The sequence below is a fragment of the Salvelinus namaycush genome, chromosome 13 (genome assembly GCF_016432855.1).
Source record: "Salvelinus namaycush isolate Seneca chromosome 13, SaNama_1.0, whole genome shotgun sequence".
NCBI classification, from domain to species: Eukaryota; Metazoa; Chordata; class Actinopteri; order Salmoniformes; family Salmonidae; genus Salvelinus; species Salvelinus namaycush.
Genome location: NC_052319.1, coordinates 26,475,873 through 26,502,443, shown reverse-complemented (window position 1 = coordinate 26,502,443; position 26,571 = coordinate 26,475,873). Strand labels below are relative to the sequence as shown.

Sequence of the window (26,571 nt, the reverse complement as noted above, 5' to 3'; positions counted from 1 at the left end):
CTGCCTGCGGCTATGGAACCCTGACCTGTTCACCGGATGTGCTACCTGTCCCAGACCTGCTGTTTTCAACTCTCTAGAGACCATAGGAGCGGTAGAGATACTCTTAATGATCAGCTATGAAAAGCCAACTGACATTTACTCCTGAGGTGCTGACTTGCTGCACCCTCGACAACTACTGTGATTATTATTATTTGACCATGCTGGTCATTTATGAACATTTGAACATCTTGGCCATGTTCTGTTATAATCTCCACCCGGCACAGCCAGAAGAGGACTGGACACCCCTCATAGCCTGGTTCCTCTCTAGGTTTCTTCCTAGGTTTTGGCCTTTCTAGGGAGCTTTTCCTAGCCACCGTGCTTCTACACCTGCATTGCTTGCTGTTTGGGGTTTTAGGCTGGGATTTTGTACAGCACTTTGAGATATCAGCTGATGTACGAAGGGCTATATAAATACATTTGATTTGATTTGTAAAGAAACACTTGCGCAGAATGTGATTCAAATCTTCAGCTCTGGGGAAAAGGATCCGGGGGGGCGGTTACGTACTTAAAGCAATGCAAAATATCCTCTCCAGCAATCTAACTTCCATTACCTTGCGACCCACAAGACCTTATTACAGTACAGTGTATACCTACTCAGTCCACCCACACAGCGATAACCCACTGGGTCACAGCCTTTAGCTCCTGATATGCTGTGGCCCCTGGCTTCAAGGATGCTCAAGGCGAATGTATCCTTGAAGCGTGTCAAAACCAATGCCACAGTCCACATGCGCAATACAGAGACAGACGGTGCTGGCAACAGGAGGTAACCCTGCTCTGACACAATCCTGTTTCTAAACTTTTAACATAGTACGTATCCACACAGTGGACTAGGAGATGAGGAATTCCTCTGTTTTTGTTGTCATTTGTTGCCAAACAGCCATACAAGATGCAGACAACTTTCACATTGTAAGTACCGTACAAGTGCAACAAAACTAAAACAAACATTTCTTTTTTCTTCTTTTTACTCCCCAAGAGAAGCATAAATATTTTACAGAAGATAACAGCGGTCTCGTTATTTACAAGATATAATAAATGTCTTGACAACTCACAATAACTGTTTCTGTGTTCTGAGGGCTAGGGAGTAACAGAGATAGATAGGAATGGAGAGAGAGAGAGAGAGATATGGAGAGGACTTAATTACAATCTTTTAACAGTTTAGTTGAGAGGACACTGCACACACCCATTTGTGTTGTCATATGAAGTGAAAAAGGTTTTTCCCATGACAGTGGCAGACTACACATACACTGTAGCAGGCTCTTATAGGGGAGAGTGAGGAGAAGGAAGAGACAAATACACAAACATGCTGACAACCAGATAGGCAGTAGTTTCGATAACACACACAAAGAATAGAACTCTTACTACTTCAAAACGAGAGTACTAGAAAGCTTTTATCCAGCTATGCATTCAAAATTGCATGGAAATTAAATTAGTGACATAAGAGGTCCTCCTAACAGCAATGTACAAGCCCAAGTGTTATCCCCTAGCTTCTGATGAGCTAAATTCTGCATAGTGGCCAACTTCCCCATCTCATCTCCCATTCTCAGAAGCACTCAGTAAAAGCCTCTCCTGTAGGGGCAGATGGAAGAGATTTAAAGGGTGAGAGGACTATGACTGACAGCGACATAACTCTCTCTCTAGCCCAGTGATCCAGGAGAATGAAGCCTAAGGGGAATTAGCTGTACCTTTACAGACAGCACAAATTCTCCCAAAATGTACCGGTAAATAGATAGGTCTATCACCCTCTCAAAGAAAAGAGCAAGGTTGGGGGGGTTGTGCATTATGACTAGAGCTAGGCATTCTGGGAGCTGAAGGAGAGTGGTGGGGGAAGGAGGTAACTAGTAATCATTGTCTCTCCTTACGGAAAGAAAGTGAAAACAGAGCGAGTAATAATGGAATAATCTGAAGGAACGCCCCCGTGTATGATCTGAAAAGCATGTTAATGTGTTGCATTTGAACAGACAATACACACTAGCCATGGCATACATAACAAAACAGAGGGAGGAAAGTCAAGATTAGGAGAGCAAAAATTCCCACATTAGTGGTGTGTATGCACATGTGTATATTGGAGCCTTGCCACAGAGAGAGAATCAGAGCTAACAGAGAAGTTGGTGGGCCATGTTGTATTGGAGTATTCGCTCAGTAGTGAGAGGCTCTTCTTGCTGTTCGAGAGGCTGGGGGTGGGGTGTCGAGGTTCAGGGGGAGTGGCTTAGAGTGGCAGCTGGAAGGAGATGTCCACATGAGCCTCCTGAGCCAACGACACAATCTCAGAAAGCTTTACAACCTGAGAGTGAGACAGAGGATAGTTTAACACAAGCACAGAGCTAAACAGTAGCAGGGAACAATACGAGTTGACTCATTTCAAAACAAACAAAAAAACTAACAAAGCTAAAAAGGTTTTGATTGCGAGGGGCTGTAATTTCCATGAGGTGGTCATGCCAAGCTGCCACTGTGCTGGCTAACTGATGCTCATCTCTGGAGTAGATCACTCCAAAAACAAGGGAGAGAGATGGTGGGAGTCAGTGAGAGCCCTAAGCCAGACTAGAGGTTGAGGGAGAGTGAGGGGAGAGATAAGAGGAAGGGGGCCTCTGCTCTGATTCAATGTCACTGCTGTTAGCTCCGCCAGAAATCAAAGCTATAAAACTCAGGCTGTGTCACTTCAGCCAGGCAGGATGGCGATGAGCTGCATTTAAACTGTCACTATACCCTGACAGTTCCAATGGACACACACACTACCCTGTTGATGCCCCTTGTCTCAAACACACCCCATTACTCTGGACCCTCACAAACAAAGCTTGACATTCCTTAGTTTCCACATTCACACAGACCAACTGTACCAAACACACAACACCCAAGGTGCTTAGAGGGGCCGAAGGGGGTAGAGAAAGGGAGAGAGGTGTGTGTCTCACCATTCTAGCGGCCTCGTCCAGATCGTCACAGGCCAGGAGCTTCAGTGGGCTAGCAGCGATCAAAGCTTTGGCATCGTCCACTCTAGATCCTGAAACACAGCAGAGCAGCAGTCTCTCTTCAGCCTCTATCTTTTCCAAAGCTCTTTGGTTCTCTTTTATATAGCTTTTAATCTGCAATTTCATCATTTCAGTCCTATTATATTGTGGCAGGTATCCTAGCAGTTGAAAGCATTGGTCGCTGGTTTGAATCCCTGAGCCGACTAGGTAAAGAAAATCTGTCAATGTGGTCTTGAGCAAGGCACTTAACTCTAATTGCTCATGTAAGTCGCTGATAGCGTTTGTTATAAATGTGGTCTAGATTACATTTCATATTAGAGTAGGTGATCATCATTGATAAGGACATTTTGCAGAAAGTAGAAAGAGCCTCAATACATGCAAGGCATTGAACATTACATACGGTTCCCCAACTGGTTCTATTTCATCATAATAAATCATATAAAAGACTAAAAACAGGAAATCGGCTACAAGTGATTTTCATTTAGGAAATCTGTTCCTAAGTATTCCCTTGCATAATAAAGGAGATGTGATTGTATAAAAATGTAAGGAAGGTTAAATATTACATCTGTTAAGGCCTCTTGCAGTCCATTAACAGTCTACAAATTATTTGTAAATCATCCATTCAAGAACAATGAAAAAAATTCTAGTTGATGATCCCTGGGCTGCATGACTGGAAAAAATAGCTCAAGACGACATACAGTAAAATAGAAGTCTATGATTTGTTTGTGAAGGCAATCATTTTAGTCCAATTACATTTAGTTTAACTGAGTGACCGAGTTCTGTATAAATACACACAATCTATTTGAGTACATCTGGAATAAAGCTGGGACCTACAGGGTCCCACAGCACAGGTTGTGTGTGGAAGTAGTAGAAGAGCCAAATCCTGACAGGCAGCTTGCTCTTTGACCTTTAAAAAGGCCCCGCTCCAATGTTGCCCTGGTGTCACCCCTTCCTTCTCTCCCGGCCCACTGTGTGTGTGTGTGTGTCACTGGGTGACCCGTGACAAAATGTCAGTGCAGTAGCCGATGACTCCATGAGGGAGGTCAGTCTCACCTTGTAATCGTACCACAATGGGGATCTTCAGGTCCAAGTCTGTAACAGCCATGATGATGCCCTGAGCAATGATGTCACACCTCATGATGCCACCGAAGATGTTCACCAGGATGGCCTGCACCTGAGGACCACAAACAAAGATGTTGACCATGAAAACATGACTGAAGATATTGACCGTAGAAACAAGACAAAACCAACCAATCACAAAGCATGATCACAAATCCATAAAGGACCATTAACAACCAAAACCTAAACATCATATAGCATGAACAGAATCATAAGCATCAACATTACCCAAAAATCTACTACCAGAGAGCTTTTAACCATCTATCAAACCTCACACCTCAGGCTATGTAAACTAGCATGTGTACGCCCATAGGTGTTCCCTTAAGTCATCCCCCATTTAAAATCTCCCAGATAAATGTCACCCCATAGCTTCCACCAGTATTAAACCTCACCCCCAGAATGGGCCCTCCTACTGATATCCTACAGGTATCTCCAGACATGTCTGTCAAGACACACCTACTAGGGGATGCGTCTACTGAAAAGTTTCCTTATACATTTGAAGTCGGAAGTTTACATACACCTTAGCCAAATACATTTAAACTCCGTTTTTCACAATTCCTGACATTTAATCCTAGTAAGAATTCCCTGTTTTACATCAGTTAGGATTACCACTATTATAAGAATGTGAAATGTAAGAATAATATTAGAGACAATGATTTATTTCAGCTTTTATTTCTTTCATCACATTCCCAGTGGGTCAGACGTTTCCGTACACTCAATTCGTATTTGGTAGCACTGCCTTTAAATTTGTTTAACTTGGGTCAAATGTTTGGGTAGCCTTCCACAAGCTCCCCACAATAAGTTGGGTGAATTTTGGCCCATTCCTCCTGACAGAACTGGTGTAACGGAGTCAGATTTGTAGGCCTCCTTGCTCACACACACTTTTTCAGTTCTGCCCACAAATTGTCTCTAGGATTGAGGTCAGGGCTTTGTGAAGGCCACTCCAATTCCTTGACTTTGTTGTCCTTAAGCCATTTTGCCACAACTTTGGAAGTATGCTTGGGGTCATTTCCCATTTGGAAGACCCATTTGAGACCAAGCTTTAACTTTCTGACTGACGTCTTGAGATGTTGCTTCAATATATCCACATAATTTTCCCTCCTCATGATGCCATCTATTTTGTGAAGTACACCAGTCCCTCCTGCAGCAAAGCACCCCCACAACATGATGCTGCCACCCCCGTGCTTCACGGTTGGGATGGTGTTCTTTGGCTTGCAATCCTCCCCCTTTTTCCTCCAAACATAACGATGGTCATTATGGCCAAACAGTTCTATTTTTGTTTCATCAGACCAAAGGACATTTCTCCAAAAAGTACGATCTTTGTCTGCATGTGCAGTTGCAAACCGTAGTCTGGCTTTTTTATGGCGGTTTTGGAGCAGTGGCTTCTTCCTTGCTGAGCGGCCTTTCAGGTTATGTCGATATAGGACTTGTTTTACTGTGTATATAGATACTTTTGTACCTGTTTCCTCCAGCATCTTCACAAGGTCCTTTGCTGTTGTTCTGGGATTGATTTGCACTTTTCGCACCAAAGTACATTAATCTCTAGGAGATAGAACACGTCTCCTTCCTGAGTAGTATGACGGCTGCGTGGTCCCATAGTGTTTATACTTGCGTGCTATTGTTTGTACAGATGAACGTGGTACCTTCAGGCGTCTGGAAATTGCTCCCAAGGATGAACCAGACTTGTGGAGGTCTACAATTTTTTTCTGAGGTCTTGGCTGATTTCTTTTGATTTTCCCATGATGTCAAGCAAAGAGGCACTGAGTTTGAAGGTTGTCATTGAAATACATCCACAGGTACACCTCCAATTGACTCAAATGATGTCAATTAGCCAATCAGAAGCTTCTAAAGCCATGACATAATTTTCTGGAATTTTCCAAGCTGTTTAAAAGGCACAGTCAACTTAGTGTATTTAAACTTCTGACCCACTGGAATTGTGATACAGTGAATTATAAGTGAAATAATCTGTCTGTAAACAATTGTTGTAAAAATTACTTGTGTCATGCACAAAGTAGATGTCCTAACCGACTTGACAAAAGTATAGTTTGTTAACAAGAAATTTGTGGAGTGGTTGAAAAACGACTCCAACCTAAGTGTATGTAAACTTCCGACTTCAACTGTATAACCATGACCTTCCTGAAGGTCCAAACATCAAGAATTCGTAATTAATCCCTACCACTACCCCCATCAAAACATCATTAGTATAAGTTGCAGGCTGCTCATGATCCTGATACCCAGCCATCTCATTCCAGTTGGGGTCAGAAGTCAGGGTGAAGGCCTGTGGAATACGTGACATGTCTGTGCCTGCTTGTGCCACAGTGAATACCTACTGCAGCTTAATGGTTCTTCAATGACCACCAGAGATGAAAAATGCTAGTTACAGTGACAAGTGTCCCCCACTCTCAGTCCTTACCTTCCTGTCGGAGGTGATAAGTTTGAAGGCCTCCATCACCTGGTGGGCTGTAGCTCCGCCCCCCACATCCAGGAAGTTGGCGGGCGTGCCACCATGCAGCTTGATGATGTCCATGGTGGCCATGGCAAGACCAGCCCCGTTTACTGCACATGCACACAGTGTATAGAATGAATACACAAATAACAAAATATTTCTATCACTACTGTTACTACAGTGAACCAAAGCTAGGTGTGTGGTGCAGTGAACCAGTGGTGGCTGTGTTGTGGCACTCACCCAGACAGCCGATGGATCCGTCCAGTCCGATGTAGTTGAGGTCAGCCTTGGCTGCCTGTCGGTCCCTGGCATCCTCCTGGGTCCAGTCCTGCATGTCAAACACCTTCTTCTGGCGATACGCCGCGTTGGAGTCAAAGTTGATCTTGGCGTCCATGCACATCACTGTCATAGGAACACAAGAGAAAGAGGCTGAGCCAAAGATGGCTGACATCATCATTGGACGACAAAACCAATGACCCTGTAACTTCATTACGACACAGCCAGAGGCAGATATCCGTTTATACTTTGAGGGAACTTTTTGTTATGCCTGGTCCAAGGTGACATAGCTTTACTGTGTAACATTTGTTGGCTGTACTGTACATGTCAAGGATGAATCTGGGTTCAGTGGGTTGAGGTATAGATAAGATAGACAGACAACTACATGGCCATACAGTACATGCTCATCGAACATCTCATTCCAAAATCATGGACAATAATATGGAGTTGGTCCCCCCTTTTCTGCTATAACAGCTTCCCCTCTTCTGGGAAGGCTTTCCAATAGATGTTGGAACATTGCTACAGAGACTTGTTTCAATTCAGCCACAAGACCATTAGTAAAGTCGGGCACTGATGATTAGGCCCTCGCAGTCGGCGTTCCAATTCATCCCAAAGGCGTTCAATGGGGTTGAGGTCAGGGCTTTGTGCAGGCCAGTCAAGTTCTTCCACACCGATCTTAATAAACCATTTCTATATGGACGTCACTAAGTGCACGGGTGCATTGTCATGCTGAAACAGGAAAGTGCCTTCCCCAAACTGTTGCAACAAAGTTGGAAGCACAGAATTGTCTAGAATGGCATTGATTGCTGTAGCATTAAGAACTCCCTTCACTGGAACTAAGGGGCCTAGCCCGATCCAGCCCCAGACCATTATTCCTCCTCCACCAAACTTTACAGTTGACACTATGCATTGGGGCAGGTAGCGTTCTCCTGTCATGCGCCAAATCCAGATTAATCTGTTGGACTGCCAGTTGGTGAAGCGTGATTCATCACTCCAGAGAACGCGTTTCCACTGCTCCAGAGTCCAATGGCAGCGAGCTTTACACCATTCCAGCCAACGCTTGTTATTGCGCATGGTGATCTTAGGCTTGTGTGCGGCTGCTCGGCCATGGAAACCTATTTCATGAAGCTCCTGACAAAAAGTTATTGTGCTGACATTGCTTCCAGAGGCAGTTTGGAACTCGGTAGTGAGTGTCCCGTTCTGCGAGTTTGTGTGGCCTACCACTTTGCGGCAGAGCCGTTGTTGCTCCTAGATGTTTCCACTTCACAATAATAGCACTTACAGTTGACCGGGGCAGCTCTAGCAGGGCAGAAATTTTACAAACTGACTTGTTGGAAAGGTGGCATCCTATGATGGTGCCACATTGAAAGTCACTGAGCTCTTCAGTACGGGCCATTCTACTGCAAATGTTTGTCTATGGCATATCTGTGTGCTTGATTTTATACACCTGTCAGCAACAGGTGTCCCTGAAATAGCCAAAACCACTAATTTGAAGTGGTGTACACATACACTATATCACCAAAAGTATGGTTTACTGACGTAGTAGCGTCAAAGGGCCATCATTGGCAATTCCTGCTGTCAATCAACTCTTCTTGTAGGGTTGGTAAATTCAGTCCATAACCACAAAGTCCTTAGAAGTACATATAAGCACTTGAAAGCTTTTCACATTTCAAAGCTAAAATAGTGCCTCTTACTTGACCCTCATCAGCCACCATACTCTGTCATATATGGCTATGGTGATGACAGTTGGTTGTGCAATAACACCCTCTCATTCCTTCAGTACTATTGGGTTTAGCTGCCTAATTGGCCCATCACTTAAAAGTACTGCAATTCACACTGTGATTGTTCACTGGGAGTGCATTAGCAAGCATGATTGACAGTGAGTAATAGATCGACGGGAGAAGCCTCCAACCAAGATTTTAACACTGACTGGCAACGCTCTCACCCAGCACTTAACACTTGCGTGACAAACAACATCACTGGGAACGAAAAGCAAGTATGTGTGTGTACCCTGGCCAGAGGCGTCCTCCACCATGGGGTTGATCTCCAGCATGGAGGCATCGTACTTCATGAAGACGTTGTACAGCTTGATTATGTTAGCCGCTGCGTCGTCGATCAGAGCAGCAGGGAAGCCCATCTTCGTGGCAATCTGGAGAAAGAGAAAGCGGAGAGAGAAAATGTGAGAGACCGAAAAAATATATACTTTGGCAACACTAAGTAATGTATTCCCAGCTTGTAAAACAAGAATTCAATTGAAGGTGAGAGGACGTGAGGGAGAGGAGGAACAAAATACAATAAGAGGTAGAGTGAATTTGAGAGACAGGAGGTGTCAGTTCATGGAAACACTGCAGGCACATGTGACATGTAGTAAGTGAGATGGCATGTTGAATGAGCATCACAGACTGTATCAAGGTCAACCCTGACTTTGAAAGACATTGCGTGAGGGGATAACTAACATGATTCTGAGGCCTTTTGAGGCTTCTGGGGCCATTCTCTTGAGATAGAAACTCGAGACAGACCAAATATTAATATACAGTAAATGTTGCCACAAGTCATTTGTTTAAACGTGCTCCAAAATAGCTACAAATCAAGAGTTTGACACGCGCTTTGTCTTGTCTGACTAAGTATTTTTACAACCCGATCCCAACTGTACCGAAACAGCCTGTTCCATCTTGATTCCATCCATGATGTCGATTGGCTCCTTCACAATGGCGTCGGGATTCTCTGCCGCCACATCCTCAATGTTCACACCCCCCTGAGAGCTGCCAATCAACACGGGGCCCTGTTCAGAGGGAGGGTCCGATAGATTATTAGTACCAGTAATTTTACACCGTCATTGAGTGGCAAGTGGCAATCAAACTGAAACGGAGCAAATTAATAGAACATAATTCTCACAGCAATATCACAAATTTAACAAAAGATTGAATTGATCCATCGGTCATCAAGTTCTCAATGTACAAATGACCTCAACTAACCTGTATCCCCGCACATTGACTCGGTACCAGTACCCCTGTATATAGCCTCGTTATTGTTATTTTAATGTGTTACTTTTTATTATTTTTTACTTTAGTTTATTTGGTAAATATTTTCTTAACTCTTCTTGAACTGCACTGTTGGTTAAGGGTTTGTAAGTAAGCATTTCACAGTAAGGTCTACACTTGTTGTAGTCGGCACATGTGACAAATAAAGTTTGATTTGGAATGACAACTGGTATCTCTAACCTTTTGAGTGAAAAGACCAACTGCATACAGCAGGACAACCAAGTCCCATGGAGCACAAGCATTTCCAACATGTCCATACCCATGTCCTTTACCACTACACCATCTAGTGGTAACATCACCAACAACATTCTTAAATCAAGATTCACACAACTGACCAATCTGTCAAATCTGACGGTGTCACCTGTTGTCACCTGAGAGGCGTGGAGGGGCGGAGAATGGCCTCACCTGGAAGGATCTCTCCATGGTGATGGCAAAGTAGTACTCCCTACGGGGGTACCTGCGCTCACAGATGAACACCTGGTTACAGATACGGCCCTGCTCGCCTGTCTGCTTGGTGTACAGCTTACGGCCAATCATCTGAGAGGAGATGTCCCGGGCCTCCTCTGGCCTGTAAGAAAGGTGAAGAAGAATTGACATTGCCATGGTCAGACAGAGTAGAAATGGGTGCAGTTTGAAAGGAGATGTCTCTGACACTCACGAGTAAACAATCTTCACGCCTCCCTTCAGCCCTCCCTCGAATGTGCCTTTGCCTCGGCCTCCAGCCAACACCTGGGCCTTCACCACCAGATCCTTGGTGCCTGAGACACAGAGAGAGAGAGAGCGACAGTAACTGTTACAGATATGCCGGACATTCCACTTATACACAGAGATAATGTGTGTAACAAACTATACAAAACATTGTCAAACACTGTCTAACAACCATTTTAGCAGAAGCATGCACTCATAAGCCCCTAAATGACTAGACTGTTGCTGTCAAGTTAATCTGTATCCACCACCAAACAAACTGTGTTAGCAATGAGTACTTAGTGAATCGTTTAGTCCTACTCATTAGAAAAGTTTATGGTCATACGCACATCCTTAACTTAGGTGCTGGGCTAATAAAGAATACTAGTAAAGAACAAGAAGGCCCGTACACTGTTTATGCTCCCAATTCACCGCTTTGTTGACAATGTTTCCATGCGAAATGGATCTTCGTCAAGTCAAACAGACTTGTGCTCACATCCCAAAATATACACGTCACTATTCACCACTAAACACACTGGGTGTGGAAACATTTAAAATCAATAGTCAATCATAATTAATCAGAGTTACATATGGTCATAAAGGATTATATACAGTTGAAGTCAGAGGTTTACATACACCTTAACCAAATACATTTAAACTCAGTTTTTCACAATTACTGACATTTAATCATAGAAAAAAATTCCCTGTCTTACATCAGTTAGGATCACCACTTTATTTTAAGAATGTGAAATGTCGGAATAATATTAGAGACAATGATTTATTTCAGCTTGTATTTCTTTCATCACATTCCCAGTGGGTCAGAAGTTTACATACACTCAATTAGTATTTGGTAGCATTGCCTTTAAATTGTTTATCTTGGGTCAAACGTTTCAGGTAGCCTTCCACAAGCTCCCCACAATAAGTTGGGTGAATTGTGGCCCATTCCTCCTGACAGAGCTGGTGTAACTGAGTCAGGTTTGTCAGCCTCCCTTCTCATACACACTTTTTCAGTTCTGCCCACACATTTTCTATAGGATTGGAGGTCAGGGCTTTGTGATGGTCACTCCAATACCTTGACTTTGTTGTCCTTAAGCCATTTTGCCACAACTTTGGAAGTATGCTTGGGGTCATTGTCCATTTGGAAGACCCATTTGCGACCAAGCTTTAACTTCCTGACTGATGTCTTGAGATGTTGCTTTTGTTGTTGCTTTTGCTATTTTGTGAAGAGCACCAGTCGCTCCTGCAGCAAAGCACCCCCATAACATGATGCTGCCACCCCCGTTTTTCACGGTCGGAATGGTGTTCTTCGGTTTGCAATCCTCCCCCTTTTCCCTCCAAACATAACGATGGTCATTATGGCCAAACAGTTCTATTTTTGTTTCATCAGACCAGAGGACATTTCTCCAAAAAGTACGATCTTTGTCCCCATGTGCAGTTGCAAACCGTAGTCTGGCTTTTTTATGGCGGTTTTGGAGCAGTGGCTTCTTCCTTGCTGAGTGGCCTTTCAGGTTATGTCAATATAGGACTCGTTTTACTGTGGATATAGATACTTTTGTACCGGTCCTGTTGTTCTGGGTTTGATTTGCACTTTTCGCACCAAAGTACGTTCACATCTAGGAGACAGAACGTATCTCCTTCCTGAGCAGTATGACGGCTGCGTGGTCCCATGGTGATTATACTTGAGTACATGGTTTGTATAGATGAACGTGGTACCTTCAGGCGTTTGGAAATTGCTCCCAAGGATGAAACAGACTTGTGGAGGGCTACAATTTTTTTATGAGGTCTTGGCTGATTTCTTTTGATTTTCCCATGATGTCAAGCAAAGAAGCACTGAGTTTGAAGGTAGGCCTTGAAATACATCCACAGGTACACCTCCAATTGACTCAAATTATGTCAATTAGCCTATCAGAAGCTTTTAAAGCCATGATATTTTCTGGAATTTACCAAGCTGTTTAAAGGCACAGTCAACTTAGTGTATGTTAACTTCTGACCCACTGGAATTCTGATACAGTGAATTATAAGTGAAATAATCTGTCTGTAAACAATTGTTGGAAAAATGACTTGTGTCATGCACAAAGTAGATGTCCTAACCGGCTATAGTTTGTTAACAAGAAATGTGTGGAGTGGTTGAAAAACGAGTTTTAATGACTCCAACCTAAGTGTACATAAACTTCCGACTTCAACTGTACATCATGGTGCGAACTACGGGGGTGCAAGGGGGGGGGGGGGGGGGGCTCAGCTCCCCTGAAATAATGCTAATCTAACCATTCTCCTATTTGTTTAAAATGCAGTGGGAAATATGTTTTACAGTGGGAAATAGGAAAATCTCCCAATGAAACGAACACCCCCAGCTCTCTGTCATGGTTTAAACCATTTATTTCTGTGGCGGCACTGTCCATCCAGTAATGGGGGCGGCAGGTAGCCTGGTGGTTAGAGCGTTGGACTAGTAACCGAAAGGTTGCAAGATCGAATCCCCGAGCTGACAAGGTAAAAATCTGTCGTTCTGCCCCTGCACAAGGCAGTTAACCCACTGTTCCTAGGCCGTCAATGAAAATAAGAATTTGTTCTTAACTGACTTGCCTTGTTAAATAAAGGTCAAATAAATTTAAAAACGTTGAATTTCGGCCTCAGCTCCTTCATGCATAGATTTTCCTTTGAAGGCATACTTTCAAATTTGATAAAAATAGCCTTTATTCCAATGCATTCGATTTATCCGTTGATTTAACATTATTTGCTTTTGTCAGTCAGCTGTTTAGAGCGCTCATTGCTTTGTTTTTCAGGTCTACGCATTCTCCGTGACATCCGTGGCCAGAAGTAGTAGCATTTATTTAGCATCATTATTTTCTAGGCTACCGGCAGTGGTGTAGGCCTAGTGTAAGGTAAACGGCATTTACCCACCTTAAAAAAAAATGCACTTGAAAGTAATGGGAGCATGGCCTTTTTCACTGCAACCAGCAATCGGAGTTCACCCACATATTTATTTTAACACGTAAATGTCTACAGGTAGGCCTATTTGAAGTTCATGGTAATACACATTGTAGACTAGTTTAGTAAGTTGACCTTGTGTATTGGAACATTGCTGTGGGGACTTGCTTCCATTCAGCCACAACAGCATTAGTGTGGTCAGACACTGATGTTGGGCGATTGGGCCTGGCTCACAGTCAGCGTTCCAATTCATCCCAAAGGTGTTCGATGGGGTTGAGGTCAGGGCTCTGTGCAGGCCAGTCTAGTTCGTCCACACCGATCGACAAACCCTTTCCATATGGACCTCAACCCCAGATTCCTCATCCACCAAACTTTACAGTTGACACTATGCATTCGGGCAGGTAGCGTTCTCCTGTCATATGCCCAACCCAGATTTGTCCTTCAGACTTCATCACTCCAGAGAACGTGTTTCCACTGCTCCAGAGTCCAATGGAGCAGTGGAAAGCGAATAGCGCGTAAAAATCGTCTGTCCTCGGTTGCAACACTCACTACCGAGTTCCAAACTGTCTCTGGAAGCAACGTCAGCACAAGAACTGTTCGTCGGGAGCTTCATGAAATGGGTTTCCATGGCCGAGCAGCCGCACACAAGTCTAAGATAACCACGCGCAATGCCAAGTGTCGGCTGGAGTGGTGTAAATCTCACTTCCATTGGACTCTTGAGCAGTGGAAACGTGTTCTCTGGTGCTTCACCATCTGGCAGTCTGTAATGGGAATTTGAATGTTGGTGCTTTTCTTGTAACTAATTTGTGTGTCCTATTTATGTAAACCAATCTCTGTGTTCATGCAAGTGGCTGACTGTACAAATCCTCACTTATTAATAGCTGCAATTTGGCAGTACGCCGAGACGTTGTTTTGAGAACAAACGAAAGTTATCAGTTTCAAGGTCTCAGCTTAGAGAGGAGAAGCCTTGTGAGGTGTTGGTCTGTCACATATTATGAAACAGTATTGGTCGGTCACATGAATGAAACAAAACGGTAATGATTAATGAATTATGCTAAATCATGCAAAAATAACTTGTCTGTGTATAGTTCTACATAAGACAACTGCTGAGTCTGCCCAGGCAGAGCCCCTGATTGACATGTGTACTATGGTGCATTGAGTTGGTTGGAACCTCTCCAGCACGCTGACAAACAATGATTCATTTAAGACTGACTGAGTGTCTCTGTGTAAGAATTTTTTCACAACAAGTCGAACAGACGAATCTGGGTTTGGCGGATGCCAGGAGAACGCTTACTGCACCAATGCATAGTACCAACTGTAATGTTGGGTGGAGAAGGAACAATGGTCTGAGGCTGTTTTTCATGGTTTGGGCTATGCCCCTTAGTTCCAGTCACGGGAAATCCTAACGCTACAGCATACAATGACATTCTATACGATTCTGTGCTTCCAACTTTGTGGCAACAGTTTGGGGAAGGCCCTTTCCTGTTTCAGCATGACAATTCTCCCGTCCACAAAGCGAGATCGGTGTGGAAGAACTTGACTGGCCTGCACAGAGCCCTGACCTCAACCCCATTGAACACCTTTGGCATGAATTGGAACGCAGACTGTGAGCCAGGCCTAATCGCCCAACATCATTGCCCGACCTCACTAATGCTGTTGTGGCTTAATGGAAGCAAGTCCCCGCAGCAATGTTCAAATATCTAGTGGAAAGCCTTCCCAGAATAGCGAAGGCTATTATAGCAGCAAAGGGAGGACCAACTCCATATTAATGCCCATGATTTTGGAATGAGATGTTCAATGAGCAGTTGTCCACATACTTTTGGTCATGTAGTGTACCTCTGATTATGATTAAGCAGTGGTGTAAAATACTTTAAAGTGCTACTTTAGTAGTTTTTGGGGCATCTGTACTTTACTATTAATATTTTTTACAACTTTTACTTCACTACATTCCTAAAGACAATATTGTGCTTTTTACTCTACATTTTCCCTGACACCCAAAAGTACTCGTTACATTTTGAATGCTTAGCTGGACAGAAAATTGTCTAATTCACACACTTATCAAGAGAACATCCCTGGTCATCCCTACTGCCTCTGATCTGGCGGACTCACGAAACACACATCTGAGTGTTGGAGTGTACCCCTGGCTATCCGTAAATAAAAAAAATAAAAAAATGAATTGTGCCTACTTGTCTGCTTAATATTTGTAATTAGAAATGTTTAATACTTTAACTTTTGATACTTAAGTACATTTTTGTCATTACATTTACTTTTGATACTTAAGTATATTTAAAACCAAATACTTAGACTTTTACTCAAGTAGTATTTTACTGGGTGACTTTCACTTTTGCTTGAGTCATTTTCTATTATTATCTTTACTTTAAATGAAGTATGACAATTGGGTACTTTTTCCACCACCGTGATTGACTATGCGCAAAAGTGAATTGAAGTACATTTTTTCCACACCCACCATGTGTAATGTGCGTAATGGTCATGTGAGGTGAAATGTGTATATTTTGGATATGAGCACTCAGTGAACCATCCCTAGATATCGTTAGCAGTCATAGCTCGTAAGCTAAAAAATATACCAAAAAAAAGTATAAGTTGGGGACAGCCCTAAACTGCACTGTCTTATAGAGCTGTGACGATACCAGTATAGCAATATTTTTTTACATGGAAAAAATGAAAACACGAAGCAGACCAAACTCTTTGGTCCTTTAAAAACCTGCAGTACGTAAAATATTGTGTGCTACAGTTTTTGAAAATAAATGTGACCGTGGATGACAGACAACATTAGGGCTGTTTTCCTAAAGAAGTCAAATCCACTTTGTGTTTTGTTTCCATGCCACGACACTAACGAGTATTGCGATCCTGGTATCGTCCCGGCCTTACTGTCTTTTGAACTCTTATGAGGTATTATGAACTTCCAGTCATTCTATCGGAGCTCTCAGTATAGCACTACGATGATACTGGGGCATCCCTAGATTACAGTATACATCCCACTCTCTGACCATACCTGACTCAGTCAAACATCAAAGAAGATTGGTTAGTTAATGCATACAGACTCACTACTACCTGGTCTGACATAATATAGGCCTACTGTCAATTCAAAGTGTTTATCCCCAATTTACTCTACTGCAATTTATTTGCCCACATCCTATTAGGCTATAGATTACCAATCTCCTTGGCAACAGAGTAGGCCTCATCGGGTGAGCTGGCCACCTTGCCCTCGGGCACACAGACGCCAGCCTCTTTGAGCAGACCGATGCTCATGTACTCATGCAGGGAGAGGTTCCTCTGCTGCTGCAGGTGGGGGGACTGCTGCTGAGGCCCAAGCAGGCCAGAGGAACCACCCAGCACCTTGAGAGAGGGAGTAGAGTGAGAAGGGGATAGAGGAGAGAGAAAGTGATGTAGGGAGGAGGGTACATTAACACTAGTGAAGCAGTGAAATTACAGTACCTACTCATGTCAGGGGGAGTACATCGTCTGTGCAAGGACACTGAATGAGAATTGTTACATCCATACAAAAGAGGGCACACACAGATACACACAACACAAATGTGGAGTAACGTGTGTGTCAATAGTGGAAGTTTGCGGATATGAAAGAGGAATACATCAAACATGTCATTTGGGCGTCAATTGAATCGACACCAAAAACGTTTTTCGAATGTATAAAGGCCCACTAACTCTTATAAATCGGACAGTTAGCTAGCTGGCTATTGTAGCTAATCTATTTAGCTAAATCTCAGATGCCGACAGCCTCGATGTCGCATAGCCTCCATTCATCCCGTTCTGACGTCGGCGCTTTGGTGTTGGAGGTCACTGTGTTTAGAACTATGTGAGCGGAAAATCTCTTGTTAGCAAACGCAAATCCCTGAACCCCCAAAATGGCTCGTCTTTTAATACATTTAGTTGTTTATGAATACATTCATTTTGCCATCGCTAGCAAGTGAAAGTAACTAGCTAGATAGTGAGATAAACATGAGCAATGTCTAGGTAGCTAGCATAGCCAGTTTCCTAGCAGCCTCAATGGCGATGAGCTAATGTCAAATATGACCCTGTCTCTTTTTGGGGAATTTTGGACGTCGAAGATGGGGCAGCAAAAAAATAATCACAGCTACAGGCAGCCGGATTTCGTTCCCTTTTTTTCCAACGCACACTTACCTTGGATGCAGTGGTAAGTGTCGATCTGGCCCCAGAATTTCTCAGGCTAGCCGAAAATCGGCCACAAATCAGGGACGCCGCCATGTTTCCTTCCCTGAAGCAAACGATAAATTGGGCGCATGCGTAGTAAACCAAGTGCCCCTTACACAGGGTTGGTGCACATCCCATGGTCTTTACAATTTGAAGACAAGGCTATAAATAAATACATATGGTCAAGTCAACTCAACTCCACATTGCGCATACTTACAACTATACAATGTCCTGTCAAATGGTATCAAGGATATCAGCACCACACAAAGTATTTACTCAAAAGTTGTATTTATTTACAAGCCTGAAAAAAACTACAATATATACAGCCTTATTTACACATGGAGCAACAAGTCAGTCAATTAATATGCAGTTTTTCAACATAAAGAATATAAGGTGTGCTTGATGAATCTTGCCTGAAATAAGCAGTTTTTACTTTTGAAAAAAAACAAAAAAGTTAACTCGGGTAAGTGCACCAACAATTCCAAAATTCACTCCTGGTGACATGTTTTCAGCAATAGCAGAGATGATAAGGAGCACTTGGGTTCGAATCAGCAACAACATTTTTATTTTTATGAAATACTGTTATATTCTTTCCTACACAAAGGTACATGTACTTTTCAACACTATTCCCCATTGCCAGCCTAAAAAAACAGCAAAGAAACAAATAAAGGGGAACCTGATAGACAACGAAAGGAATATGTCTGTTATCAGTCACGTAGTACCAGACATTTCCCTGGGGTGTATTCCTTAGTCGGATTCCATTGCACAACATTTTGTCTGTTGCAAAACATTTTGCAAAATGTCAATAGAAACATTTGTTTTCATTGCAAACCGTTTTCCATTACCGAATCTGACTAATGAATACACCCCTGAACTGATACAGTGGACTTGAGAGCTGGTGATATTACATTGGGGATCACAGATAGTGTTGTGCAAATGTCTCATCAACAAGCCGGTAATAGAGAGGGTCAGAGAAAAACAAGACCGTGAGATGAGTATCTCTCAATATTCTCTGGATTCTATGTAGTTGTTTGCTATATCGGATAGCTAACCCTGTATCAACTGATGCTTATCGTAAATGTTATGGGTGTGATGGATAGCTGGATAGCTGGCTCTACGAGGTACTGGGTGTGTCCAATTCCCAAATCAGAGTCAGATATACACACACAGATGGGCAGACAGAGACAGACACACACACTTAGTCCGAGTCGCTGCTGCTGCTAGATGAGTCTGTAGACATGGCCTCCACGTCGTCCTCGTTCTCCTTGTTGTGGCCGGGGGGCTCCAGCCCAAAGTCATTGCCATGGTGAGGGGGGAGCATGCCCACTGAGACATCTGATGATTGCCAGGGGTACTGGGGGGTGAGCACATCTGATGAAGGGAGGGAAGAAAGAGTAATTAAACAATGATAGGGTTAGTATTACAGTATATTTCACAGAAACATATCAAAACACACAGATCCTAGGAGAAGACAAAAACAGTTGATTCCATTTGTCGAAAGGAGGAACCACACAAACCGAAAGCATACCTGGCAATCTCCCAGCTGCCAGTGCATCTCCAGGGAGGTGTCCATTCACACCATTGGTTGGCAGGTTGCTCATGTGACCCAACAATCCACTGCGCATCTCCAGGTCAGTGGGGTAAGGTCTACGCGGATCACCTTTTATAAGGAATATGCCATGAAGTTGATTGAAGAGTAATTACAGCAGTATTGTGAATGCAAGTGATGGCTATGACAGAGACTGAGGTTCAAATATTCCCCATCAGTACTGAGAAGAATTTCTAGTCTGGAGAGAAGGAACATGCAAGGGAAGGAGGATCTGGCGGGGGGTGGGGGTTGAAAAATAGAGGGCATCGAAGACCGCATAACAGAAGCTCAAATAGGCAGAAACAGGACATACCTGGTACCCAGTTGAGAGGGGCACAGACTGCATTGCTGGCACTGATCCTGTGGGCATATTTGATGATCTCTTCTGAGGAGATGCTCCCTGAAAGACAACAGTACTTTTAGTTTCATGTATTATCTTTGGTAGTATTTATCATAAAGTTCTCCGGCTATTCAGATGAATGCTGTGAAAATCAGGCTCACCTTTTTTGGCCTTATCAATAGATTTCAGTTTCTCCTTTGCTTGGTATACAGCAGTCGCCTAGAAGAGAGGTTTGGGTAAAAAGGTTAGGTTGAATCAAAGTCAGAAACAAAGTGCTGTTTTGTTCCAATTGCATGTTATTAAAATGTGACCCATTTTATAGTCTATTTAGGATTTCTCATTTGTCCTCAGCTCTGCTGTACTCACCAGTATATGTTCAGCCTCCTTCAGCTGTTTCTGGAGCTGCTGGATGTCGCAGTCTCTCTTCTCCACCTCCTTCTCCAGGACCTGCATCTCCTGGTGCACCTTGCCCTGCTCATGGGCCACCCTCATCAGCTCCTGGAACTCTTTGTCTCTCTGTACCAGCAGCTCCAGGATCTGCCCACAGCAAAACACATCCATTTAGACTTCTGACATCTATTGCATGCACATTGCAATGTATAGACTACTATTGAGTCAGAGTTGTATGGAGAAAAGGCAGACTCAAAAACCTATTTCACAATACATGTAAATAAGAACTACATTTTAGTGGTATAGTGTACATTTAATTCTGTGAATATTGTAGACATTGCTACATAAAAAAAAAGTATAGACGAGTTAGTTGACATCACGAAAACAATGCGCACGCTTCAATGGGGCAGAAGTCTGTGTGCTGTTGTGATTCTGGATGGCCAGATAGCTAGCAACAATGACAAGAAGTAGCCATGTGGGGAATCATAAGTGGCTTGTTTCAGCTAGTTTCATCCTGTTCTTGATACCATGTCTTGTTTTGACTGATGTCACATCTATGTTAATATGGCTAAAATTCATTAGCTAACCCACAACTGTAACAATGTATTTCAGAGACAACAAGTGCTTATTGTGCAAATGTATTTGTTTTCAATAAACATTGAAGATGAAATATAGTTTACATGTTGTCAACAATCTTAGCCAACCTTGTCTTTTTTTCTAAACAACCAACCTGTCTATATAGCGAACACATTGTACAGTTTTATGTTGAATCAGATGCCTGTTACTAGCCCTTGATCCTGACTCTCAGTTCCATTACATTACACATAAGAGTCATGACGGCATCTGATTGGGGGAGTTTAAGACCCCCAACGCTCGGTCTGAACATTAACATGCATCGCTTGCGATACGGTTTTGAAAGCATAATGTGTTTCATATCAGCGAGGAATACATTTTTTCACTCCAAAAATTTTAGGGGGTTCGCACCGGCTGAAAGTTGACTGCATTCGATTTGGAACTGGGCTGCCTCCTGGCATGAGCCAGGTGCTCCGTTCAAAGCCCAGGGCAATGTCGGCTTAAAACAAAAGTGACGTAATTAAGCACGTGTAGTACAAAGTAAGATTGTGTTTTCACATGCAAAAGTGATTGTTTTTGATAAAAAATGCTTTAATCTGCATTCCCAATGAAAACGAATTAGAAAATAAACATTTGTTTTATGGAACAGATATGACAGAGCAGTGCAGATTACTGTTCAATTTGACAAGGGGGCGCCCCCCCTCCCAAATGTACACTACATGGCTAAAAGTACGTGGACACATTCCATCGAACATCCTATTACAAAATCATGGGCATTAACATGGAGTTGGTCCCCCCCTGTGCTGCTATAACAGCCTCAACTCTTCTGGGAAGGCTTTCCATTAAATGTTGGAACATTGCTGTGGGGATTTGCTTCCATTCAGCCAAAAGAGCATTAGTGAGGTCTGACTCTGTTGGACGATTAGGCCTGGCTCGCAGTCGGCGTTCCAATTCATCCCAAAGGCGTTCAATGGGGTTGAGGTCAGGGCTCTGTGCAGGCCAGTCAAGTTCTTCCACACCGATCTCAACAGACCATTTCTGTATGGACCTTGCTTGTGCACGGGGGCATTGTCATGCTTAAACAGGAATGGGCCTTCCCCAAACTGTTGCCACAAAGTTGGAAGCACATAATAGTCTAGAATGTCATTGTATGCTGTAGCGTTAAGATTTCCCTTCACTGGAACTAAGGGGCCTAGCCCGAACCATGAAAAACAGCCCCAGACCATTATTCCTCCTCCAGAATGTACAGTTGGCACTATGCATTAGGGCAGGTAGCGTTCTCCTGGCAGCCGCCAAACCCAGATTCATTCGTCGGACTGCCAGATGGTGAAGCGTGATTCATCACTCCAGAGAAAGCGTTTCCACTGCTCAAGAGTCCAATAGCGGCGAGCTTTACACCAATCTAGCAGATGCTTGGCATTGAGCATCTTAGGCCTGTGTGTGGCTGATCAACCATGGAAACTCATTTCATGAAGCTCCCGACAAACAGTTCTTGTGGTGATGTTGCGTCCAGAGGCAGTTTGGAACTTGCTAGTGAGTGTTGCAACCGAGGACAGACGATTTTACACGCTAAAGCACTCAGCGGTCCCATTCTGTGAGCTTGTGTGGCCTACCACATCGAGGCTGAGCCGTTGTTGCTCATAGACGTTTCCACTTCACAATAAAAGCACTTACAGTTGACCAGGGCAGAAATTTGACAGACTGACTTGTTGGAAAGGTGGCATCCTATGACGGTGCCACATTGAAAGTCACTGAGCTCTTCAGTAAGGCCATTCTACTTCCAATGTTTGTCTATGGAGATAGCATGGCTGTGTGCTCGGTTGTATACACCTGTCAGCAATGGGTGTGGCTGAAATAGCCGAATCCACTAATTTGAAGGGGTGTCCACATTAGAGGTCGACCGATTATGATTTTTCTACGCCGATACCGATTATTGGAGGACCAAAAAAGCCGATACCGATTAATCGGACAATTTTTTTCATTTATTTGTAATAATGACAATTACAACAATACTGAATGAACACTTATTTTAACTTAATATAATACATCAATAAAATCAATTTAGCCTCAAATAAATAATGAAACATGTTCAATTTGGTTTAAATAATGCAAAAACAAAGTGTTGGAGAAGAAAGTAAAAGTGCAATATGTGCCATGTAAGAAAGCTAACGTTTAAGTTCCTTGCTCAGAACATGAGAACATATGAAAGCTGGTGGTTCCTTTTAACATGAGTCTTCAATATTCCCAGGTAAGAAGTTTTAGGTTGTAGTTATTATAGGAATTATAGGACTATTTATCTCTGTACGATTTGTATTTCATATACCTTTGACTATTGGATGTTCTTATAGGCACTTTAGTATTGTCAGTGTAACAGTATAGCTTCCATCCCTCTCCTCGCCGCTACCTGGGCTCGAACCAGGAACACATCGACAACAGCCACCCTCGAAGCAGCGTTACCCATGCAGAGCAAGGGGAACAACTACTCCAAGTCTCAGAGCGAGTGACGTTTGAAACGCTACTAGCGCGCACCCCGCTAACTAGCTAGCCATTTCACATCGGTTACACCAGCCTAATCTCGGGAGTTGATAGGCTTGAAGTCATAAACAGCGCAATGCTTGAAGCATTGCGAAGAGCTGCTGGCAAAACGCACGAAAGTGCTGTTTGAATGAATGCTTACGAGCCTGCTGGTGCCTACCATCGCTCAGTCAGACTGCTCTATCAAATCATAGACTTAATTATAACATAATAACACACAGAAATACGAGCCTTACTATGGTCAAATCCGGAAACTATCATTTTGAAAACAAAACGTTGATTCTTTCAGTGAAATACGGAACCGTTCCGTATTTTATCTAACGGGTGGCATCCATAAGTCTAAATATTCCGGTTACATTGCACAACCTTCAATGTTATGTCATAATTACGTAAAATTCTGGCAAATTAGTTCGCAATGAGCCAGGCGGCCCAGACTGTTGCATATACCCTGACTCTGCGTGCAATGAACGCAAGAGAAGTGACACAATTTCACCTGGTTAATATTGCCTGCTAACCAGGATTTCCTTTAGCTAAATATGCAGGTTTAAAAATATATACTGCTGATTTTAAGAAGGGCATTGATGCAACGACAGTCCTTTTTCGCGAATGCGCACTGCATCGATTATATGCAACGCAGGACACGCTAGATAAACTAGTAATATCATCAACCATGTGTAGTTATAACTAGTGATTATGATTGATTGATTGTTTTTTATAAGATAAGTTTAATGCTAGCTAGCAATTTACCTTGGCTGCTTACTGCATTCGCGTAACAGGCGGGCTCCTCGTGAGACAGGTGGTTAGAGCGTTGGACTAGTTAACCGTAAGGTTGCAAGATTGAATCCCTGAGCTGACAAGGTAAACATCTGTGGTTCTGCCCCTGAACAAGGCAGTTAACCCACCGTTCCTAGGCCGTCATTGAAAATAAGAATGTGTTCTTAACTGACTTGCCTAGTTAAATAAAGGTGTAAAAAAATATATTTATTTTTATTTATTTTTTAAATCGGCAAAATCGACGTCCAAAATTACCGATTGTTATGAAAACTTGTAATCGGCCCTAATTAATCGGCCATTCCGATTAATCGGTCGACCTCTAGTCCACATACTTTTTGACATGTAGTGTGTTTGAGAGACAACAAGTACCCATTGTGCAAATGTATTTATGTTTTCAATAAACATTGGAGACTAAATATAGTTTACATGTTGTCAATCTAAGCCAAATTTGTCTGTTATGCCCCGTAGTTGCACACGTGTCGGTTTTGTTGCTAAACAACCAACCTGTCTATATATTTAACACATTATGCAGTTTTATGCTAAATCAGATGCCTGTTACAAGCCCTTGAAGTGACCGGGCATTGCCCAGTGTACCCTGGGCCAGATTAATCAAACCCCCTCGGTGTTAGTGCTTTTTTACAGAAAACAGACAGAAGACAGAGTGAACAATCTGTGCTAATTAGACATCTGCGTCTACGAACGTGTGTAAACTGGAAGACACGTGTTGTTACTGAAAAATACTGTTAAAACAGTGTACAGTAAGTGTGTATTTTGCATTTGTGAAATAGTTCTTACGTGATATGAAAGTAAAGGGATTTATGTTTCTAGAACCGTACCAAAATTGATTCACGTTTAGATTATTTGGCTGTTTTGGTTTCCAAAGCCAATTTGCCTTTAAACAGAATATCTAAGGTCCTACGGAGTAACGTTAAGCTCCTTTAGTCCATTATTGGGTTAGCCTGTTACCTGAGTGTCCTCGCCTCCTTGAGGGAGTTTTTGGCTCCTTGACAGTGCAAGCATCTCTATCAATTCCCTGAAATATGAGTAATATTGGGTTTAGTTTCTATGCATGATAATGGAGAGAAAAGAGAACTTCTCAGTTTGAAAGACAATACTTGACAGAGAAAATGACCAGATAATAAATTACTGCCAATCAGTTACTTGAACATTGCGTTTGCAAAGATGAGTTAATATAGTCCTCCTGACCATCCATTCGGACCTGGTCTCAGAGCATTTCTTATTATTCTGTACGTATCTCAGATATATGGTTACATAAGACAGATGGTTACTTAAGGTAAAAATGAAAGGTGGGGGATTGTCGGCCGTAATACGCAAATGTCTAGCAACCGAAATGAGAGTTTGAATCTCATCACGGGCAACTTTAGCCTTTTAGCACCTTTTCAACTTCATACTACTTTAACTACTTAGCATGTTTACTAACCCTTCCCATAACCCAGCTAGCATTAGCCACCTAGCTAGAATTTGTAACATATATGTTTTGCAAATTCCGAACATATTGTACATTTCTCAAATTCGTAAAATATTGTACATCTTGCAAATTTGTTATGTACATTTTGCAAATTCATAAAATAATACGAATTGTAGTTTGTAACATATTCATAAATGGGTGATGGACATCCACACATTAATACATAACATAAGAAACATATACAATATAGAGCGTTTCGAATTTACTTACAGAATAATCCAACATACTCTGAGACCAGGTTGTCAATTCAATAAATCCAACCCATTTATAAATGCCTACGTTTCTGGGACCGGTTTCCCACAAGCATCTTAAGGCTAAATTAATCTTAGAATCCTAAACTGAATTTAGCCTTAAAATGTTACTATGGTTCTAAAATGAACTTAGTCTTAAAATTATTTTGGGAAACCGGACCCTGTTCTGAGTGTACAACCACAGATAGAATATTGAGACAGATATTTCACTGGATGTATAAATTTGAAGCATCCGCTTGGCGTTTCCCCTCACCTCCAAATATGGTAGTGAGAGGAAGCCCAATGGCGGGCAGTGGGAGAAGATGGAACGAGATAGATTTTGGCCGAAGTCGATTAATCATTTGATCTCAATACAGTTCTCTGTTCTCAAAACTAGAATCTGTTATAAATAGAGTGGACCAAGGTTTGTAGACTTTACCCTTTGCAAAAGTTTTTGTTTGTTTGGTTGTTTTTTTAATCTAGTTGTTTAAGAGTTATTGCACACGCGTAACTCACAGTAGGCGTTCCCTAACGGAAATATGCAGATGACGCTAGAATGCGCCAATAGGATCTCACTAACTCGTGCTGGCTCTTGACCCTTCCTTACCTATTATGCCCACTAATGGCTCATTTGTTCCCATTGGAAACGACATGCTGTGCTCTCTTGGTTTAGTTATAAAAATCTTTGGTTCTACTCAGGTCGCTAACAATACACTCAGAACAAGAAACGTAGGCAAAGGCATTTTTGAATTAGCGACAAACTAGATCATTTGAATGGCTGTTAAGATAACAATTATTAAAGGGTGAGAAAATAATAATTTCGTACCTGGATAACACCTCTAAATCGTCCAGTACCAATAATAACCGCTCTTTTGTAGATTTGTCAGCCACCGCCATGGTTGTTGCCACGCCACTGCGCAGGACAGGAAATTGAGCTAATATTTTGTTGTCTGGAAAGAAAGCTTGCT

The 26,571-nt window shown here is 42.6% G+C and overlaps 2 protein-coding genes across 2 annotated transcripts; both read right to left on the bottom strand.

Annotated features, from left to right (window-relative positions):
• Nucleotides 1-983: 983 nt before the first annotated feature.
• LOC120058381 (succinate--CoA ligase [ADP-forming] subunit beta, mitochondrial) lies at nucleotides 984-17,761 on the bottom strand. Its single transcript, XM_039007004.1, has 11 exons — nucleotides 17,655-17,761; nucleotides 16,667-16,850; nucleotides 10,543-10,642; nucleotides 10,290-10,452; nucleotides 9,497-9,625; nucleotides 8,854-8,992; nucleotides 6,808-6,969; nucleotides 6,535-6,677; nucleotides 4,056-4,176; nucleotides 2,946-3,034; nucleotides 984-2,320 (listed from the first exon to the last, which is right to left on the bottom strand). Exons 1-11 carry the CDS (start codon nucleotides 17,736-17,738, stop codon nucleotides 2,246-2,248), a joined length of 1,389 nt encoding a protein of 462 aa, XP_038862932.1. The 5' UTR covers nucleotides 17,739-17,761; the 3' UTR covers nucleotides 984-2,245.
• Nucleotides 17,762-17,955: 194 nt separating this feature from the next.
• Nucleotides 17,956-26,534, bottom strand: med4 (mediator complex subunit 4). The gene is made up of 7 exons (XM_039007003.1): nucleotides 26,430-26,534; nucleotides 24,851-24,917; nucleotides 19,979-20,149; nucleotides 19,774-19,831; nucleotides 19,586-19,672; nucleotides 19,213-19,344; nucleotides 17,956-19,055 (listed from the first exon to the last, which is right to left on the bottom strand). Exons 1-7 carry the CDS (start codon nucleotides 26,498-26,500, stop codon nucleotides 18,883-18,885), a joined length of 759 nt encoding a protein of 252 aa, XP_038862931.1. The 5' UTR covers nucleotides 26,501-26,534; the 3' UTR covers nucleotides 17,956-18,882.
• Between the last annotated feature and the right edge of the window lie 37 nt (nucleotides 26,535-26,571).

What these genes read in the sequence shown, in the direction of transcription:
- LOC120058381 (XM_039007004.1), bottom strand. Translation starts at nt 17,738, where the DNA reads ATGGCGGCGTCCCTGATTTGTGGCCGATTTTCGGCTAGCCTGAGAAAT. An exon ending in CACTTACCACTGCATCCAAG is followed by an intron (nt 16,851 to 17,654) that starts GTAAGTGTGCGT and finishes CCCTCTCTCAAG; the next exon opens with GTGCTGGGTGGTTCCTCTGG. An exon ending in GGCGTGAAGATTGTTTACTC is followed by an intron (nt 10,453 to 10,542) that starts GTGAGTGTCAGA and finishes CCTTTCTTACAG; the next exon opens with GCCAGAGGAGGCCCGGGACA.
- med4 (XM_039007003.1), bottom strand. Translation starts at nt 26,500, where the DNA reads ATGGCGGTGGCTGACAAATCTACAAAAGAGCGGTTATTATTGGTACTG. An exon ending in GATTTAGAGGTGTTATCCAG is followed by an intron (nt 24,918 to 26,429) that starts GTACGAAATTAT and finishes CTCATATTTCAG; the next exon opens with GGAATTGATAGAGATGCTTG. An exon ending in GGCAGCTGGGAGATTGCCAG is followed by an intron (nt 19,056 to 19,212) that starts GTATGCTTTCGG and finishes TCCCTTCATCAG; the next exon opens with ATGTGCTCACCCCCCAGTAC.